Source organism: Chaetura pelagica, unplaced genomic scaffold, assembly GCF_000747805.2.
Source record: "Chaetura pelagica isolate M959 unplaced genomic scaffold, ChaPel_1.0 scaffold142, whole genome shotgun sequence".
NCBI lineage: Eukaryota > Metazoa > Chordata > Aves > Apodiformes > Apodidae > Chaetura > Chaetura pelagica.
Genome location: NW_009952973.1, coordinates 10,012,308 through 10,033,963, shown reverse-complemented (window position 1 = coordinate 10,033,963; position 21,656 = coordinate 10,012,308). Strand labels below are relative to the sequence as shown.

The 21,656-nt window shown below is 35.0% G+C and overlaps 1 protein-coding gene across 1 annotated transcript in view; it reads left to right on the top strand.

Annotated features, from left to right (window-relative positions):
• Positions 1-19,849, top strand: part of GPM6A (glycoprotein M6A) — a 114,585-nt gene extending 94,736 nt beyond the window's left edge. Inside the window, exons 4-7 of the mRNA XM_009995951.1 lie at positions 9,120-9,273; positions 11,349-11,425; positions 12,712-12,777; positions 17,587-19,849. Of these exons, the coding sequence (XP_009994253.1) occupies positions 9,120-9,273; positions 11,349-11,425; positions 12,712-12,777; positions 17,587-17,739 (450 nt within the window). The 3' untranslated portion in view covers positions 17,740-19,849. The remainder of the gene's footprint in view (positions 1-9,119; positions 9,274-11,348; positions 11,426-12,711; positions 12,778-17,586) is intronic.
• The last annotated feature ends 1,807 nt before the right edge of the window (positions 19,850-21,656 follow it).

The window sequence follows — 21,656 nt, the reverse complement described above, 5'->3', positions numbered from 1 at the left end:
TCTTGACTGTGGGAGCTATTACACTTTCTCCATTGGCTTTATCTTTCAATTCAGAACCATCATAAATTGTTCAAGATGATTGCTTTATTTCCCCCAGGTTCAGATAATTCTCAGTTTTAACTTGAACTATTCATCAGATGTTCACAATTTTCCCTGAACCTTGTTCTCACGTAGCTACCTTACTCTTTTTCACTGCATAAAAACATCTTACTATTTTAATAATTATTTAAACCTGTGAATGCCAGTAGTATAATAATTTTATGGCCAATGATGTGTTCTTTATCCATTCCCGATGATTTCTAGCCTGCTTGATGTTCAGTTCTTCCACTTAAATATATTATACCCCAAATTCCTGAAACCCATGTACAGCTTTTTGTTCTTTATATCAACTGCATCTTTCTCTTGGTGTCTTATAAATTCATAGTTACCATCGTAAATGTGTTTTGGTATTGCTTGCCCAAGAAAAACGAAGAAAACTTGTAAATATGTCCCCTCAACACTTGTATCCTTTTATTTGTGCACGTTTATTAGCATTCAAGTTAAACTGGCTAGACTCGGCAAACCAGATTATTTTTTATCAATAGTTCTTTCAGCTGACGAACCTTAACATTTAAGGTCATGTTTTTAGAATCCCCTGACTTTCACAGCTTGGCAAGACAGCAAATGAGAGAGGAAGGTCCATATCCCTTGATTCTCTCATAGGCTTCTCAAGTCCCAGTATGAACAAATCAGGAAAGGACACGTACTTATTTTTGATAGTCAAACATTCATTTTGAGTGACACATCTGTTTAGAGAAGTTATAAAGTTTCTGTTTTTCAAGTTTCACTACCTTGTTCCCAAATATAGGCCATGCAAATTTTCTGAACAAATATTGCAGTCTTGGCAATGCAAAAAATGTAAACAATCTGTATAGCACAGTCTTTTCTCAGCTAGGTGTTAACTTTTTCTCTTGATAGAAAACTTGTAATTGCTGAAAACCATTAGAGCATTGATCAGATTTTGTATACCTAGGTTATCATCAATTTGGAAGAAAAATAGCTGGAAAATTTACTACTAGGACCTGCCTACATTGGCAGGGAGTAGGTAATGATGGAACTCATAGTTTTTAATCTTTTGTGTCTTTGAATTGAATAGTTATGTGGTATGAACACAGTCTGAAGAACCCATGAAGGAGCAGTATTTAATGAATGTATCTACTTTGCTTTTTGTTGTTTGTGGTCTGTTTGTGTTTTGGTTTGTGGGTTTTTTGTTTGGTTGGTTGGATTGGGTTTTTTGGGCGGTTTGGGTTTTTTTTAATGGCAGTTTTAAAATGAGATTATTTATCTGTAATCACGTTTAAATGCAAAACCAATAGTTTAGCTATATTCTCAGAGAGTGTATAAAATTGTTAGAAACACCACTGAAAAGAAAAACAAAAGGAGAAGAAAACTTGGAGAATGAGAAAACATAAGCATATAGACTTTGAGATAATGGAATTCCTGTCTGGAAGACTAAAATTAAGTAGGAAAGTCTGCTCCTGATAAATAGGAAAGAAAATCCAGAGCTCTCTGTAGGACTTCAAAAGCCTGTTGAACTACAAAAATTATTGTCTTGCCTGAAGGACATATGATATATCTAATGCTAACAACTTTAAGCAGCACAGTGCTACAAAACCATCAGTATTCTAAAGAAGATTCAGATTTTTTTTTTCATAGTATAATTGATTTAGAAAGAAATACTAAAAAGATCAATTATAAAATCTTCAAGGAAAACCTAGTTTTGTATCAATGCAAAGCCATTTTCATTGAACTGAATAGATTCTCATTTAATAGATTTGTTTACAAATCAAAGTTTCAAAAAATGAATCAATTTGTTAGGGAATCTTGGTGTATTTCTGGTGTTGCTGTGGAAATATCCTCCCCCAGTGCTATCAGTAAATCAATTCAGAGTAAATCAGAGAGTACCATCTGGGCATCTAACTAGTTACAAAGCAATACACCTTATGTCAACCTTGAAATGCACGTTTAAAGGAAAATTTAGAAAAAATGTATATGCAGATGAAAAGAAGAAAGTAGCAGTGAGGTTAGCTCTTAATTTTGTCAAAATCAGTTTTTCATCGGTCTAAAATGTCTTTAGAGGGAAAACATTAAAAAAAAAACAAACCAAACAACAGAAACAAAGCAGTTCCATATATTGGATGCCTCAGAATTTAAAATTTCAGGCGTTCATTATTTTCTGGTAATAGACTTCAGGAATTTATGGAATGTCATATTATCTAGTATTTAGTATATGGATGAATTGCAGTTAGGGAAGCCTGAGACATCTGTCCTGCTATGAAGAGAAATCTGGACCATAGTTGGCTTTTTCTTTTTTTTCTTCTGTTGGAGCAGTTGACTTGAATGCAATCCAAGAATTATCAACTGCATGACAGTAATAGCATAGCATGAAATGCATCCATGTTTCAACAAGACTCTTGGAGCTGTGCCTAAGAATGTAATATGTCAGAGAGAGAGATAGCATGAACGTGTTTTGTAGAGGCAGTTATAAATGTCCAGCAAGTGATTATTAGCAATGAAAGTGATATTTTAAATCAAGCAGACAACTTTCTAAGTGTGTATTTTCTGTGATTTATGTTGCATTATGTGGTAATATCAGAACATCAGTCTCTGTCTTCTAGCATCATTGTATGTAAAATGAGATAGGCTGAAATACTTTTGCTCCATCTTTCACTAATGTTCAGGAAGGAGGTATGAATGTAGGAGATGCCAGTTAGCATAGAAACGAGAACCTTAAAGGAGGCCACTTAATTATGAGCTACTTAACAGTCCTTATTAAACATACTTAGGTTTCATACTGTGTGTAAAAAGAGGGTGTATGAGTACCAAGAGAGGTTGGCTAGAGTGGCAAAGGATGATTTGTAACATATTAAGCATTGATATATCAATGAATTTAAAGACATCTGTATAATTTTTTCAATTTCTCAATTGACCACTTAAGAAAATATTATGGTTTATTCAGATTTAAATAAATAAGAATAGTGTTAATGGTTCTAGTCAACATAAATTTTTAATTAAGCAGCAAAGTATGGTTTAGCCTGTGCAATGTTGAAATCCTTTCCAGGGGAACTCAGCCAGTTTTTCTTTTTGCTTTCTCTAGTATTTGCATATAGGGAACTACACAATAAGGATGCTGTTGCAAAAAATATTGGGAAGTGGTTGAAGTATTTATGTAGAGATTCATCTTTAAACATACAGAAATTCTATTGGATGAATCCTGAACTTCCCAAAAGTAAAAACAACTAAACAACTGTAGTGTAAGAATACAGATTATGAACAGGAGAAAAAATGTCTAATATTTATTCTAATGTTTGATAACTATTTATTGGTTAAAGGAGGTTATTGAGTCTGGACTGTAGATGCAAGGTGGTAGGCAGAACCCTGCATTACAGAAAACTGGATGCAAATAAACAATAGGTCTGAGGTAGGTAGTACTACACATGCAGTACTTTAAAATATGACTTATTGTATACTGCAGAAAGAACTAAGCACTCTGTCAGGACAGCTTCATCAAGACCAAGTTCAACATTTGAGAAAATATGTGCAATGAATAATTTAAAGAGTATGTAAATGTGTTTATGCAGAATGTGAACAGTGTAAGGAAACAGTAGCATTAACTCAGAGGAATTTTTCTTAAGAAAAATGAACAAAGCTGAAGCAGAAGGCCTGAAAGTCAAAGGTTGTTTATTAATTTAAAGCTTGGCAAAGTACTAAAGCTAAATAAGTTTTTATTATTATCGAAATAAAATCTATAGGCTGAATTGTAATGTGAGGTTAGACAGGGTAGCTCAGGAAGAAATTAAAAAGATCCTACTGTTCATGATGATTCTGAGTTGCCTTCACATGATACAGGACCTTGCTCTGGCATGCAACTGGAAAACTGCATGCAGAACCAGGACTACACAACATACTGCAGAGGTCAGGTACTTTCCAGTATTCCAGTTCAAGATGGCCATGCTAATCCTGGGCTCAGCTTCAGTGCTGTTCAGCACTGACCTGGTTTGGGCAGTGACATGCACTGACATGGTTTCACAATGAAGCATAATAAGCTTTTGGCAGGATGGAGCTATGTGATCTCTACAGGTGCAGTTTTGATCTCTAGGAATAACTGTCAGAGAGAATGGCTGAGCCTGGGAAGAAGTTTGGAAGGAATGTCTTAGATCATCAAGCTGAAAGTAAACAATGAAGCTTTGTGTGTGTGTGTGATAGGCTAATAAATCTAAATGAGATATAAAACTGCAAGGTGTACATCTTACAAATCTCTGGGTTGGAGCTCATGTCAGGGAGTTCACATAAAATATTACGTGAAACAAATAAAATTTCTCTATTTCCACCCCCTTCTTCTTGGTTTTGTAACATTAATTTGGCAATATCATTGGCCACTGGCTCTTCAGTGAAGGAGGAAAATGAAATCAACATCTGATTCACTTTTTCTGAAATACTCAACCAAAAACATTCATGTTTTTGAAAGAGTATTTCTTCTATAACCAAGCAGGCAACATTCTCTGAGGCAGCAGCTTTTGAGACTCCCAGCAACCATCATCTGACAGTTTTCTCCTGCTCTTACTCTGTGCCTAAGCCAGATATTTTTTTAGAGGCTAATAAGCACTCTTTCTTCCCTCATTGCTATATCAATGCTTTGTATTATCTCAGTACAGAGTTTTAAGTAAGCTTCTGAACCAAGCAATGCTACTGAAAGATTCATCCCTACTACAGCTCAGAAAATAAAAAGATATTAAATAGGAATTGTGGCTGATCTTTTTCCTCCATTTGGTGGTAATCACATAATAGGAATATTCCCAAATCTGTGTGGAGCTCAGTCTTAAAAACAGTTGTTACAGTTCACTAATATAACTATTATTGTGTATTTAATCCTCCTTTAAATTATTATGCATGTACTACAGTGAGGGATCCATTATATTTCTTAAATATTATTTAGTTCAGAAATTCTAGAAGGAGACTCAAAAATAAGGCCTCAGGCAAATTCATAGAATATAGACTAGAAGGCTCATCTTACATTTTAAATACTTGTAGAATATAGTGAGAATTTAAAGGCTGTTCTGAGAACACACAGAGAGCTTTCTGTCTTATTTCTTGCTCCTGCTCTAGAAAAATTGAGTACAGCTCCTTAGCTTGATAATAAATTAAGGTCAGACATAGCATTTTAGTTGGGAGTTCATAGCCCTGAAGTGAATCTACATTTCCAAATAATTTCCCAAGTAATTATTTGTAAATGAGTGCCTGGGGTTGAACCAGATGTTGTCTCATTAACATTAACACTGTCATATGGAGATGGAAAAAACACACAAAACCCCAAAAACCAACAAAAATAATATAGGAGCAATAATGAAAAGTGACTAAGAGTGCATACAGAACAATATTTACTGGTACTGTTTTCTCTGCAATAGATTGAATAACATTTCCATGATATAAAGCAACTGACACACAGAAAAATCTGCTGTAACATTCAAGGATGTATATTTATTATAGGCTTTGCTATCACTCTATTTTATTAACTGTTTTTCTAGTAAGTGTGGTTTTGGGAAGTAGGAAAGGAAAACAGCCATTATTTGCATTAATGCATTGTTAAAAATCTTTAAACATAAATTAGACAGATCTGTTTCTCTTTTAAACTATTTTCATAGAATTCTAGAATCATAGAACTATTGAGGTTGGAAAAGACTCTTGGGATCAGTGAGTCCAACCATCATCCCTACTCTCCAAATTCTCCCCTAAGCCATATCCAACACCACGTCCAAACAACCCTTAAACACATCAAGGGATGGTGTCTCAACCACCTCCCTGGGCAGCCTACTCCAGTGTCTGACCACTCTTTCTGTGAAAAAAAAATAAAAAATTTAATGTCTACTCTAAACCTACCCTCTTGCAGCTTGAAACCATTCCCTCTTGTTCTGTTGCTAATTACCTGTGAAAAGAGACCAGCACCAACCTCTCTACAATGACCTTTCAGGTAGTTGTAGAGACTGATAAGGTCTCCCCTCAGCCTCTTCTTCCTCAGTCTAAACATCTCCAGCTCCTTCAAGCCTTCTTCATAAGATTTATTCTCTAGGCCCTTCACCAGCTTCATTGCCCTCCTCTTTACTCACTCAAGCACCTCAATATCTCTCTTGAATTGAGGTGCCCCAAACTGGACACAATACTCCAGGTGTAGCCTCAACAGTGCTGAGTACAGGGGGACAATCACCTCTCTGCTTCTGCTGGTCACACTATTTCTAATACAAGCCAGGATGCCATTGGCTTTCTTGGCCACCTGGGCACCCTGCTGGCTCATATTCAGCTGCTTGTCAATCAGAACCCCCACGTCCTTTTCTGCCAGACACTTTCCAGCCACACTTCCCCAAGCCTGTAGCGTTGCACGGGGTTTTTGTGGCCCAAGTGCAGGACCCAGCACTTGGCCTTGTTGAAGTCCAGACCATTAACATTAGCCCAAGGATCCAGTCTATCCAAGTCTCTCTGTAGAGCCTCTCTATCCTCATGCAGATCAACACTCCCACATAGCTTGGTGTCATCTGCAGACTTACTGATGATACACTCTCTGCCCTTATCAAGATCATCAATAAAGATGTTAAACAGAAACGATCCCGGCACTGAGCCCTGAGGAACACCACTTGTGACTGGCTGCCAGCTGGATTGGACTCCATTGACCACCACTCTCTGAGCCTGACCGTCCAGCCAGTGTTTTGATGTTAAAGAAGACGTTAAAGTGGTCTATTACTTACAAGCTGGCAGATAAAGCTGAAGTGTTGAGTACTAAATAAAGAAAAGGTAGAAGGCAAATACCCGAACATAAGAAGTCTATTATATTTTTCACTTTACCTTTTACTTTCTTGAATCTTTTTGATAATTATTTTTAGTGCTATAAATTCTCCAGCTTTTCAAACTACTGCTGAAAGTCTAATCTGCCTAGGGACAATCAGGAAAATTAATCTGAATTTAATTTTAAACTGGATTAATTAAACTACATTAAATCCCTATGTAAATGCACTTCTTCAGAATTAAAATTGCTTTTATTTAATATTCTTTGGAAATGAGTTAAAGTAAATCAAATTATAGTCTCTTTAATACTGCTTGAGAATATCCATCCCATAACATCAAAGTAATAATACTACCTCACCTGAAGTTCAAACATTTTGTTGCTTTGGATTGCTTTTCCTGTTCAGGTCCCCATAGACAAACCACCCCTCTAACAATTTTTATTACCATTTGCAGCCCTTTTGAGTCTGAACTCTATTTGATTTCCATAACTAAATTCTGTATTATATTGGGCTTTTTCATTTATCACTCGATGCAAGAGATCTTAGACTAAAGAAAAACTAGCAAATGTCTTCCATTTTCCCCCTATTTACTCTTTAAGGTTTAATTTTATGCAGATTGTGGACCAGCTTATTCAGCTTTCAAAACCAACTGATTTCTTATTCTCAGAGTCAGTGTTTTTTCTGTTATAAGCAGCTACAAAAATGTTACTGTGCTGAAATTTATTTGTTTCACTAATGTGTTTAGATTAATCAGCATTTCTGAAACTGTCAGATCTTGTGTCTATTTGGATTCAACATTTAGAGGCTGACTTATCTTCCACATTTAACCATGTAGCATCTTCATAGCCTTTCCACTGCATAAAATGAAAAGGGAATTTGTTATTGATGGCTATGTCTGCTAGTCATCTCAGGTTAAGCAGCACAGTAGTAATGTAGCCTGCTTACATATTTACAGAAGCTGGGTGTGCCAACAGAACTACTGGCCCTGCAGGCAAATAGAGATCAATGTCTTCTACAAGCAGATTGCTGTCCTCTTGAGGCTCATGGATAATAAAAAAAAGAAAACTTGTAACCTTTTGGGAACACATGTTGCAAAGCATGTAATTTAATGTCTTTCTTATTAACAGAAGTAAGCACTCTAGTTTGTTCTGAAGGACAAATCCTCTTGTATGTAGACACCAAATATGTCTAAATACAGTAATAGAATGACAAATATATTGTCTCATTGATTCAATGTAAAATGGATTTGCCAGTGACATTTTGTGGCAGCTATGAATGCTTCATTTTTATTTAAACCCAAATTTTAAAAGCAAAACCAAGCAAAACCTACAGTATTTAATTCTGACCTTTTGCATTGTGGTTGATAGTGGAAAAAAACAACCACGTAGCTGCTTAGCTATCATAGAATCATAGAATCCTAAGGGTTGAAAGGGACCTCGAAAGATCTAGTCCACCCCCCTGCCAGAGCAGGGTCACCCAGAGTACATCACATAGGAACGCATCCGGGTGGGTTTCGAATGTCTCCAGTGAAGGAGACTCCACAACCTCCCTGGGCAGCCTGTTCCAGTGCTCTGTCACTCTCACAGTAAAACAATTTTTTCGGATATTCACCTTGAACCTCCTATGCTCCAATTTGTACCCATTACCCCTTGTCCTGTCACTGGTCACCACTGAGAAAAGTCTAACTCCATCTTCCTGACACTCACCCCTTACATATTTGTAAACATTGATGAGGTCACCCCTCAGTCTCCTTTTGTCCAAGCTAAAGAGACCCAGCTCCCTCAGCCTTTCCTCATAAGGGAGATGTTCCACTCCCTTCATCATCTCTGTGGCTCTGCACTGGACTCTTTCGAGCAGTTCCCTGTCCTTCTTGAACTGAGGGACCCAGAACTGGACACAATACTCCAGATGCAGCCTCACCAATGCAGAATAGAGGGGAAGGAGAACAATGGAGGGAATACATAGAAGGATATAGAATAGATGGAGAACAATAGAAGGAGAGCTATGGAGTAGTGGTGCTGGGAGAGGGGGAGATAAATGCTTCACAAGGCACGCAACGATCTGTTCTTCAGATGCAGTGCTTTGCATAGGCCCAAGAGTGATAGAAATATGGAGTAAGCTTGCACTTCTGGAAACATAACTGCTTTTTCTTCAGAAACATCATCATCCTTCACTCACTTTGACCGCATCATGAATTGATCATAAAACCAAACCCATAATTTAAACAAGGAGAGAAACAGACAAAATCTGTCAGAAATGTACTTATTCTGACTTACCCTGATTTTGTTTTTTCCTCTTTTATTGCAGTTTATTATGCTGACATACGTCTTTATGTTGGCCTGGCTTGGTGTTACAGCTTTTACTTCTCTGCCTGTTTACATGTACTTCAATCTGTGGACCATTTGCCGAAATGCCACTGTAGTCGATGGAGCTAATCTCTGCTTGGATCTTCGCCAGTATGGTATGTCAGTGAAGAGCACTAAATATAAAGCCACATTTTACAAAATAATATATCACACCATTATGCTTCCATGTATCTAAAATGAACTGTTTCAGTGTTTCTGAAACAATTGTTAAGCATCTCTTCTATCCTTTTACTCACTAGTCAAGGCAGTATATTAGAGATCCACTGCATCTCCAAGCCTGACAAAATTGAATCAGCATTGCCCATATTCCCAGAGTACTGAAAATTTGGCATGGGCCTTCTTTTTTTTTGAATTGCTGGAACTTGTATAAAATGCTTAATTAGTCATTTATCTGGAGAATGACTCTGCAATTTAGTGGTAGGACACTGAGTTGGAGATGTTAGATAACAAGTTATAATTTGTCTGCAGAGCATAGAGGTGAATTGGGACAGGACAAGAGTCATTGCTTGCAAAAATTTTGATAAAGCGTGTCAATACAAACAATAACACTCTAAGAGGATGGTGAAGACTAAAGCCTGAACTGTGGAGATTAGAATAAATGAGGTTATACATATATGTGTGTACTGGGGGGATGGAAAATTTGGACAAAAGGGGGGTTGGAATCTTAAAAAGTCTGAGAATTCTTGTGTTGATGATGCTCATTCAGTTCCTTTTGAATCTAGATGTTCTGACCTCAATGCTTTCTCAGCTTGCTGAGATTTGGGTAATCATAGTCTCCTCAGGCAGTTCCTTGAGTCTTTCTTCTTCTGCCTTAGCCTTATATAAAATAAAGGTATATTTTCAATTGCTATTGTGAGTTAGTAAAAAGTGCTGTATTTTTGAGGAATGAAAGTTTGGCTCATATTAAACATTTCACTTAAACTGAAGAAAAAATCATGTCAATGTTTTCATGATGGGAAAAAAATGTATTTATGTATTTCCCCCTCCCCCAGCATGATAGGTGAGTTGAAAACGCAATCATCTGTACAGATCTCATCAATAGTATTCATTCTTCTTTCTATGACTTTTATTTTGCTAATGTTCATGGCTATTTTTTACTACTAATTCTATTCAAATTTGCATAGAACACAAACATGAAACATGTATTCTGTGTATTCTGTGAATGTACCTGTTTCCTGTAAATTCAGTGTAACAAGCACTGGTTGCTAATAGGAAAGAACTACTGTTTTTCATTATAACTGAATTGTAGCAGTTGTTTTAAAGCTAGTCTTTGTTCTAGTATCTAGACATTAGTTAAAGAAAACAATGTAACAGATTCCAGTTATTCTTGCTGATAGAGAAACTATTATTACAATAATGTAAAGTTTGGGTAATGCATAACTTGGGAACTAAGGTTTGTACAAGATCAACATGTCTGAAAACAATGTACAACACATTTCTCCAGATGAGGGCAGAGAATGTTTGTGAACAAAAAGTTAAGTGTATACACTGGTTGCAGCTAATTTTCTGGTGTTTTGGTTACTGTGCTGATCAAGATTTGAATGAAGATATTTTCAAAAAAGGCTGAATATTACCTTCATGTTTCCTACTGGGACTTCTACTAAATAGATTATGTGTTAGTTTTGTGATGGTTAAAATGATCATAGAATCATAGAATTGTTTGGGATGGAAGGGACCTTAAAGATCATCTAGTTCCAACTTTCCTGTATGGGCAGGAACCCCTTTCCAGACCAGGTTGCTTAAAGCCCCATCCAGTCTAGCCTTGAACATTTCCAAGGGTGGAGCATCCCCAACTTCGCTGAGCAACCTGTTCCAGTGTCTCACCACCCTCCCAGTAAATAATTTATCCTAATATCCAATCTAAATCTACGCTTTTTCAGCTTGAAATCATTCCCCCTCGTTCTCTCACTACATGCCCCTTTAAACAGTCCCTCCTCAGCTTTCCTGTAGCCTTCTCTTCTCCAGGATGAACAGCCCAGCTCTTTCAGCCTGTTCTAATAGGAGGGGTACTCCAGCCCACTGGTCATCAACAACAACAAAAAAATATTTTGTTGTTAAAGAAAGTTCTGCGTAGCATGCAAGATTTTGTATTTCTCATCTTTTCTGGCACATGAAGTAAGCTGCTATGTACTAGAAATACTAATTACTGTGAATATTTATTCTGCTTCAGGTATTGTAACAATTGGAGAGGAAAAGAAGGTTTGCACCACATCAGAAAGTTTCATCAAGATGTGTGACTCTAATGAGGTAAATGTGATAATATTTTTTGCAAATCCATAATATATGTTAAAGTGGAAATTAACTTTTATGTGTTTTCTTATTACTCTTAATATTCTAATTCTAACTATGGTGATGAAGTAAAATCCCATTAAAAAATACAGTCAGCAAGTAGTTTTTCTAGTCTTTTACCCCATATCAAATTCAGTCAGTGCAATTTCTCCATCCATTTGTTTTTTAAAAGCACTTGCTTTTTTTTTTTTTTAAGAATTCCATTGTCATGTGTATCTTCACTGAGATGTTTTTGAAACAGCACCTGCTGCACAGTAAGTTTGTTTAAAAAAAAAACCCAAACAACTGTTTGAAGATCTTATGATTACCGTTGTGACAAGAGAGTAAAAATTTCAAACGGGTTTCACCAAATCTTGCTGTGTGTTGGGTTAATAACTCCTACTACATTTTCCTCTGCAGTTTTTCCCTTAGGCAAAGTCTACCTGTTTCCCTGCAACAGAGGTTCCTGGTTTTGTTTTTAAATAATCAGAGATGAAGACAGGGAAAACAAAAGTACATCTTCCTCAAACATAAAAGAGAGGCTAAAAAACTCTGAACTCAGAGGGTGCTTTGCTAAATGTTTCAGCAGATCTTACAATGAATAATTCTTAGAGTAAAGGTACACAATCTACCTTTACACCAAAACTATCTCAGAATATATGACCTTTACTACACAGTTAACACCCAGTGGCTACTGTGTAAACCAGATCACTGAAATTAAATTTGGTTTGAGGTGGGGTGGGGAAGATGGGTAATTTGTATCATATGAGTAACCTGGTTTCTATTATATCACTATGAAAAATCTTATTGGCAAATTTGCGAGGGAAGTAAATCAATATATGAAGACGGAAAACTACAACTAAAGAAGGGAAATGGGATTTTCTTAGGCTTTCTCTGGGACTAGAGAAACCACAAACATTTGTAGAACTAGTAAGGTGGTATTGTAGCTATTTAAATATATATATATATATTTGCACTGGATTGTTTATTTTAAAGTGATTAACATTTCTTAATATTTTATAATATAAATATAATTTTTAAAAATAAAATTAGGCTTTATCCCCAATATTAATATTGTAACAAAACAATCATAAGTGCAATGTCATGTAATGATGTCAATCTTTTGGAAAAAATAGTACTAAACATTGCTTTTGTAGAAGGGTGGCACCAGGAAGACTGCTAATTGCTCTACATTGCTCAGATTTTTTGTTCAGTTTCTGTTTGTTGTGCCCCCATGAAAGTCCCTTTCTTTGTTCCCTTTGCAGCTAAACATGACATTCCACTTGTTCATAGTGGCACTTGCTGGAGCTGGAGCAGCAGTCATTGCTATGGTAAGCTACCCAACACTCTATACTTCTCATGTTTTCTGAAATGCAAATGCATTCTGGTTCTTAATTAGGATCAGTTATTCAATTTCCATGCTGTCACTCAATTCTATTGCTAAAATATAATTCTGTATTTCAATACTCTCTCACCTTATTTTTAATTTATACCATTGGATTCCCTGTGAAGTAGAATATTGCAATTACTTTGTTGAATAAAAAAAACTGCTTTGAGTGCACACTAAATTTTTTGCTATTTCCTTCCTGTGTTCAGGCAGTTGTGTGAACTCACATGGCTGTCTCATCACCATAGTAATATCATTTTATGATCTGTGCCTTGCTGGGTGTTCACAGGCTTGCCATGCTGCTATTTTAGGAGCAGACTCTTTGTCAGTGCTTTCCATATATGTGGATGTGTCAGTTTTTCTGTCAGGACTAATTTTTGCCTTTTTTTTTTTTTCATAATGGCAATTACTTTGAATTTGATGACGTTTTTCCAAGGAGAATGTTTCACTGAGAGAAAACGTGTATAAACTAGTTCCTTGCTTTTCTGTCTTTTATTTGCTGGGTCTACTTAAACATATAGATATTTTTAGAATGGGGATTCTGTACCAGTGTAGGTTTACATGATACACATTGGAATGGGAAATAAAAAGTTACTGTAACTTGGTACTGATGCATTCCAGAAAAAAAGTGTTAGTAATGATGACTACTATTACTGCTGCTACCAGTAATTTTTTGTTGAATCCTAGTGCCATATTTTTTTTGTTCTCCTTAGAATTACATTTATAAAAAAGGACAATCAGAGAATATTCAATAAAGTTAGTATTTCTGTTACATTAGTGATTTTTTTTTGTTCTTCTCTGCCATTTTTTCAGTGTTGCATGACACTCTGCCCTAACAGCAGAGATAGTTAAATGAAAAAAAAAAAAAAAAATCAAAGTAATTTTTGTTTCAAGACCACAAATAATAAGTACAATAGTAGAATAGAGTATAGTTTCTATTTATAATTTAATTGATTTTCCAAAAGGAGACTTTTCTTCTTTCAGCTGAAGTAATTATTATAATATATATATTAGTGTTTGGAAAATACATCCAAGAGACCATTAGCACTGCCGTGCACTATTGTTTTGAAGTATATTCAGTAATAATTACCAAATGCTAATTTGTTCAGATAACAATTCTGCATTTCAAAGAAGAGTTTTGAATCAGAATAGCCACCAAAAAATCTTCAGTGAAAATGTGTACATCTTCAGTGAAAGAAATGGCATATGTACGTGTAGCCATGTACTTTAAACACATGATACTTTCAAGTCCATTTAGAAAAAAACTCTTCAAAGCTCAGAGTATCATATCAAAGATGCCATAAGTGTGTTATACCAACCACTAATCCACTAGGAATTCACTTTGATGGCTCACATTTATTCAAGTATTTATGAAGGGTTACCTATACCCAAGTGTGCTTTTTATTGGATTCGGTGACTGAACAGAGCAGGCATGATAGCACTCTGACTGTTTCAACAGAAATATAAGTTAAGGATCTAAGTGCTAGTAAATTGTGCAGTGTCCAAATACTGGTAAATACATGCTTTATGGAATGTTTGCACCTGTCTTGTCTATATTTCGATCTTGTAACTAAGTTGTTTGTTTTTAACCTACCATTGTGATGTTTGGTTCCTAATGAAGACTAGCATATTCTGCTCTTTGATGGTGGCAATTTTTAAAACCTACATACCAGGCCACAATTACAGGTTGAACAAGATGCTTCACACTTGTCATAGTAACCTAAAGGTTGGGAACAGGATATGAGGGGAAGTTCAGAATTTTGTGGTTGGACAAGCAGATATTTGCATATTCTCTTTAAGGGAAGTTTGCTTTCCCAAGGAAGAATTAATTTAGGTGAGGGAAAATGAATTTTGGGTCTCATGTAGAGAGATGTCTCATATGGAAAGAAGAAAGCAACTATTTTCCCCAGATCCTATGCTAAAATTAGTAGAAGGTAACATGATATCGCAATGGACTGGGGTGGAGAAATGAAATGTGCAGATATATTTAAGTCACTGGAGAGTCAAGGTTCTTCCCTACATGTGCTGTTGCAAAAATGTCAAATATGTTTTAACAAAGTTAGTCTTTGTATATGTCCACAACACTACCAGATCTCCATGTCTGTGAAATTTAACGAGAATTCTTAGCAGAAAAATGAGATTAAAATACCAATCCTTTACAACAGAGAAAGCTTATTCATTTATTGAACTTTTGAAGCATTTTTTTTGCAGTTACTTTAATAGTCTATTTGACTAACGTAGTATTTTGTTTTTATTACCAGCCAGTAATGCATCATCAGTGAGATTGCTGAATAACTGAATTGGTAAAAACTGTTCTTTTGAATGGCATTTTAAGTCATGCATTGATATAGTCCATTATATCCTCACTTTGGGATTTGTGGACATTTGCAAGAGTAAAATTATATAATATGTGCAGATTACTTTAACTTACTTTGTTTTAAATGTCAATATTTGTCATATAATTCATGTTCAAAAATAGCAAGAACATATGTCATCAGGATACTTTTCATTAATCTGTATTTTAAAATATATATTTAAGGAATATGTAGTAATTTATTGCAAAAAACACAAAAATGTGTTAATACTTACAAAACCATTTGCTCACAACTGAATTTCCCTATATCTACTGCTTAAGTCTCTCTCTTGGTCTCAGATTTGTATATGAATTTTAGAATGTTTTCAGAGGTCACCAGCTGCCTCTTTAGTCTCTAAAGGACAATGCTGCTTCAGGGTTCTAAAAGAGAACTGGCCTACGAGTGAGGATTGATGTATAGAAAAACTCATGTATTTTTCAGAATATATGAAACCAAACAAAAACCCTTTCTTAGTTCTATATGCAATTCTGTAGTTTTGAAAGGTTGAAGTATGCTTTCATCTTATGAAGAAAACTAAGCAGGACTGCTTCCTAGATTATGGCAAGACCCTACACTGTCTTGCATATGTCTGTAATTGAAACATCCTGAGACAGACTGTGGAAGCTGCCCTGCTTTAATTTGAATAAGCCTCAACAGGGCCCCACTGGCTTCAGGCTATTCAGGTCATGGAAGTGTGAAATGCAATTAGACAGACACTTAGAAATTACCTCCTTAGTGTGACAACCTTATCTAGGAACTTGGTGTTAAACAAGTGAAAAAGCAAGACATTAGGTTTAAATTTGCCTCTTACTAGGTAGTTACCAAATATTTTGTGAGGATAAGAAATGTGCCTAAGTGGTCCCATTTTCATCATATATTTTTCAGTTGCAAGGTTTTCTGGCAGATGTGTTTTAAAAGATGAGGAATATGTGAGTACACTGCCCACTTTCAGGATTCTCATGTGTACCCTCTGAGGTTCAGGCTGTATTTTTTAATTGAAATCTTACCTTAAAGGACAAGCACTGGTGTTTTCATTGGGTGCAAATTGTAGTTGTCTGAGATGACAGAATTATTAGGATTACCAGCCTGTTTCTTTTGAAACTCTTTCTCAAGAGTTTTACTGTGGAGGAAAGTGAAGGGATTTCATTCAGCAGAATTAGGATTCAGCATTAGTGTCTCATTCAATCTAGAAATTTGTGGTCCAGCGACTACTCATGGTGAAAGCTTTTGAAACAGCTGAGTTAGATACAAGGTGTTTTTTTCCTGTGTGCTAAATTATGACCAGAAAGTGTCCTGGAGTAGCACAGTACATGCTGCCATCTCCAGCACTTGCACTGTCATCACAGCTTGTGTTCCTGGTGTTATGCTATAGATATTAAGAAACATCGTAGCTCATACAGTGATTTTTGTTGGCTGCAAGTGAGTCAGGTCCAATCTCCAATGCCCACCAACAAGTTGTATAAAAATCACAGGCTGTGAGGTTTTTTCCTTTTCTTTTCAGATTTTTTTTTATTATTTTTTTTTTTTGGATAGAACACTTGGAATGGTCTTTATTTCTTTTCTTAAAAGAAATAAAATAAATGTGTTATTAAAAATAAAAAAATTTACATGGAACATGAACATTGTTTCTGCTCCATTCAAGATATATACAGAAGTTGTCTTTCAGAAATAATACAAATAGCATTTTTTGTTTTCTATGCATTTTAAAGATTTATATAAATTGTGGTTTAACTAATATAACTGAAATAAAATTACTAAATTAAATGGTTACAAGTGTGTAACTTTTTAAGACCTTAAGTTTATTAGTAACTATATTTTGTCACAAAATGCCTAGCTGAACATATTTCTTCAATTTTTTTTTTTACCCCAGTTAGCTAGTTTTGACAAAATAGCTAGAGTTATGGATGAAAGAAAGAAATCATGGCTAAATATAAGGCTAATTCTAACTTTAACAAGAAGAAAAAAGGAAATGTTTCTGTAACTGTATTAGATACGTAATCATAAGACTACAGATGTGTCTATGGCATATTTCTGACTTAAGCAACTGCTTTAACAAGTAGTGATTCAATGGGGAAATGTCAGCAAGAAATAATCAGAAGGCATTTTTTCTGCATAGATTAGCTGAAACAGTGAGGCAAGGATGATGTGCTGATTTTCTTTTAAGTTTTTGATAGCCAGTGCTACCAATTGCTAGTCACGGTAACAGTAACAGCTGTGAGCCGAGTAATCTGAGAATGAATGAAGTTCAAGCTTGAACTTCACATCATGTTGCTGCACTACTTGGTTTAACAATCCTTAGTTCCTTCTGATGAAAACTCTGTCCTATTGCTTTTGAGGTTGAACTTGCTCTATTCTAATTAGCTCTGTTGGTTCCTAACTCCTTGTTACATCTTTTACAGGTCCATTATCTCATGGTCTTGTCTGCCAACTGGGCCTATGTGAAAGATGCTTGCAGAATGCAAAAGTATGAGGATATTAAATCTAAGGAGGAACAAGAGCTTCATGATATTCATTCTACTCGCTCTAAAGAGCGGCTCAATGCTTACACATAAAAGAAACCTTGTCTTACTTTCTTACATGTGAATGCTTTGTTGTTTAACTAAAGACCATCCAACCATTTTAAAAAACAATTGAAAGTGCTCCTCACAAAAGATAGTTTGGGTGACTTACATATCACCCATGTACAATTCTTAGTTGTCTAGCACTTGGTTTCTTAATTAGTTCTTACTTTGTGTGACCATTCTCTAACACAAAGCTCCTAGATAGCCTTTCCTGAATTCTTTAAGCTACTTAGTTCTGCTAGTTCAAGGATACTATTGTCAAATACAGATATGTGTTTGATTTTTTAAATCACTTTGTATGTGTTATGCATAACACCTTTTGCATTGTTTCTTATATGTTTTTGGAAAAAAAGTAGCTTTTTATACTTTTTAGTTTTGAGTTCAATGACTACTTTAACTACAGGTATACTTCAAAGGGACCATTGTACATGATGTACAATATATAAAGAAAACACTGCTGATGACTTTCCTTTATATTTGGAAAACTTGCCAGATGGACCCTGATCAACTTGAATGAAGGTCCTAAGAACGTTTTAAACAATCAAAGGTGCAATTTCTAAATTTGTAATAGTGGGTAAAAAAAAAAAAAAAAAAAAAAAAGGAAAAAAAAAAAGAGAAAAAAAGAAAAAAGAAAAAAAAAGAAAAAAGTGCTTCTTATCTTTGTTAACATTGTATTATTATTGATGTTTTTAAAGAATATTCTCTTGTTCCAGTTCCATGGGTGATAATTCCTGTTTGTATTGTGAGCATGCAGACCGTGGTGCTAACAATGCATGGCCACTTGCCTTTTGAGGGAATTCAATACCACGGCTACCTGTTAAAGAGTTATGGTATATAGACAATTGTTAATTAAGTGATATAGTTATCCATAGTTTTTTACAGAATGAACTCTGTTTAATTCAATGATGATTATGCTAAATTGGAGCTGTTCATGTGATGATGTAAAAAATTACTGCTTAGCTACATTTATGAAAGTAATATATCAAAAATACAGTGACCGTAGGAGTCAGATGTCTTTTTACCTGCTTTAAAAATTTAAATGGATTGCACCTATCTGAACTGTAGAAGATATACTAAGGGAAACTTCCATAAATGTTATAGCTTGGCTTTTAGCTTTCCTACACATACTGGTTTACCTGTACTATGTTAAAGTAAGGTGAAAGACCACTACAGAGCTTATTATTTGAAAGTGTAGTAATATATTTGAACCTTTATTTTGATAAGATAATGTTATCAGAAAGATAGGTCATCTTAATTTGAAAGAATTACCTGTATCAAAAAACAAAACAAAACCCCCTATTTAAGTGAGTATTATTGGACCAAATTTCGTGGATTTTTTTTTTTTTTTTTTTTTCCTATTTCTATTGCTACAAGAATGCTGTAAAGTGTCTTTTAAAGTGATGTAGCCTGACAAGACATTTTTGTCAGTGTTTAAAATCTTAGGTAGTTTCGTGCACTTATTGGACCATTGTGAATTCTCTCTCAGTGTAAGTGCATTTCTAATAAAACTTCTTGAGTAAAACTCTTCTTTGTACTATTACTAGTCATGCATCATCAGTAATTTTTAACAATTCTTGTAGTAAGTAGAGGGTAATACTATAGTTACTTGTGGCATGATAATGCATTAAGTAGTATTAGTTAATTTAGTTGGGTTTTTTCTTTTTCTTTTCTTTTGCTTGTTTTGGGGGTTTTTCGGTTGTGTTTTTGTTTTGGGGTTTTGGGTTTTGGTTCGTTTAATATTTTTTTACACTTAGGCTGTCCTATGGGGTCAACAGTTTTCTGATAATGTGCAGTACCGGTATTACAGTTCTGCAACAAGTATTAGGAACCTCTTCTGGATTCTATATTGTAGTGTTTCAGTTTTGTGTCTTAAAACGTTTGTGCTGATTTTTAAAACTATGTCTTTTAAACTCATGTAATGATGTTAATGCTTTTGGCTCTTCTCTGGTATTAGAGTTTGTATTTTCACAAAGAATGCTTTGTAGCAGGCATTAAAATTAATCTGTTTTGTACATAAATGTGCCAACAGCTTGATGGTGGCGTTTTTGAAATGTAGAACAAAGTGCTTGCAAAAATGTAATAAACACACTTGTGTACTTTGTGTACTTATTAATTGTTTATGTTGTGTAGTTTTTTCTTTGCCCATATCAGATAAATCATTGTAATCAGAAATTTAAGAAGCTTGTTCCTTTTATTGTCCTTGCTATTGGAGGGCTGTTCTCAGTATTATACATTTGTTTGTATGACCTGTTTTTAGATGTTCAAGGAGGTGGCTCCTTTAGCAGAAGTTATGAGAACAAAGAGTAAAATTTTAAAAATAATAATCTGTAGAAGCTATATTAATTATAGAATGTCTTTGTCTAACCTGTGACAAAAATTCTCATTGTGATGAATAATTTTAAAATACCAAAACCAAACTGTGAAGACTAAAGTTCTTATCCCCTTTCATGACATGATTTCCTCTGCCCTGTACCTTTACAAATCATATCTAGATAAAAGTGCAGTGTGCAGTCTTCTTCTGTTTAGAAATTGTGCCTCAGTTTTGGGTAGTTTCAGTGAATTAAAACTCCCTGTCATTGCGAATGCACAGATCACTTCAAATATATCTCTTAATCAGCATTTAGCATTAAAAATTGTATATCCTAAGAATAAGAGAGTAAAATAATTTCTAAGAGCAGAATTTCGTAGTCTAGAAAAAGCAAGGTATCATGAGCCATACTTGTTATATTTTTAACATATCAGTCAAGAGACCAACTGGGCAAGATTCACATTACTGTGGTGTCATTTGGAGAAAGCTCAACAGAAGCTGATCTGATGTCAGCCTGAATGTTACAGAGGATACTGATCCCTGGACATTACAGTAGCTAATACTTAAAAACCTTGATATCAATACTATATTACTTACATGCATGTAAAGAAATTTTATGTTTAAGAGAAATCTTAAGTGTCAATTAACACGATATGACTAAGGAAAATTGGTGAAAATACAGCTCCACAATGTGTTTATTTCTCAGTTAACTGGCTGTTACATAGCTCTTTGTGTGCCCTTGATAAGAACACGTGCCATTCTGGCAAACAATTTTTCATCAGCAGCACAAGCCGAGGGAGCAGAGGATCTTCCCACAGCACATCAGTCATAACTGATTCACTTCAAAATCTGCGCATATTTGGTTTATTCCAGACCCTTCTCTGTTTGTTGGCAGCCTAAACTGGTTTATCCTGAGGTAGGTTGCATGGATACTGGTTTCTATAGACTGTTTTCTGCTTAGCCTAAACCTGTGACTGGTGTGCTTTTCAGAAAGAAAACCAATTGTAGATAAATCCATTTGGTGCAGCTTTTTGTTGCAAAAGAGAATGCAGCTAAATAATAATAATAATAAAAACAATTTAAGAAGTTTCCAGCCTCAGATATCCTCAATTTGGCATTTTCTTCAGTTTACTATGCCGTATCAATAATGCTAACAGTATGTTACAAAGCAGATGCAAAAAATGCTCAAGTTAGAAGTCCATCGCATTTCTTTTCCCCTACCCACATTACCTAATTATTTTTTTTTTGCACAAGGATATTTTATCCCTTTGCAGGATTGTATTAACACTTCTCTTTTCAGCACAACCACACAAACCATTTAATCAGCATGATTTAAGCAATAGTGAAGTGCACTGCAGACTTGGGGAGCAGTGTCCACAGCAGAAGAGATAAATGAAATGTTTGTGCCAGTCTCATTCCTGCAGCCAATGTATCATATAAGTTAAAAGCAGGAGGCACTGAAATTATTTACTACTTTCATGTTTTAAAATAGCTAATTATTTACTTATTTGTCACAGAAGCTAAAAGAAAACAAGACGATTTCTAATATAATTGGAAATGTATATGTAAATTCATTAGGTTTAATAATATATACAATTTC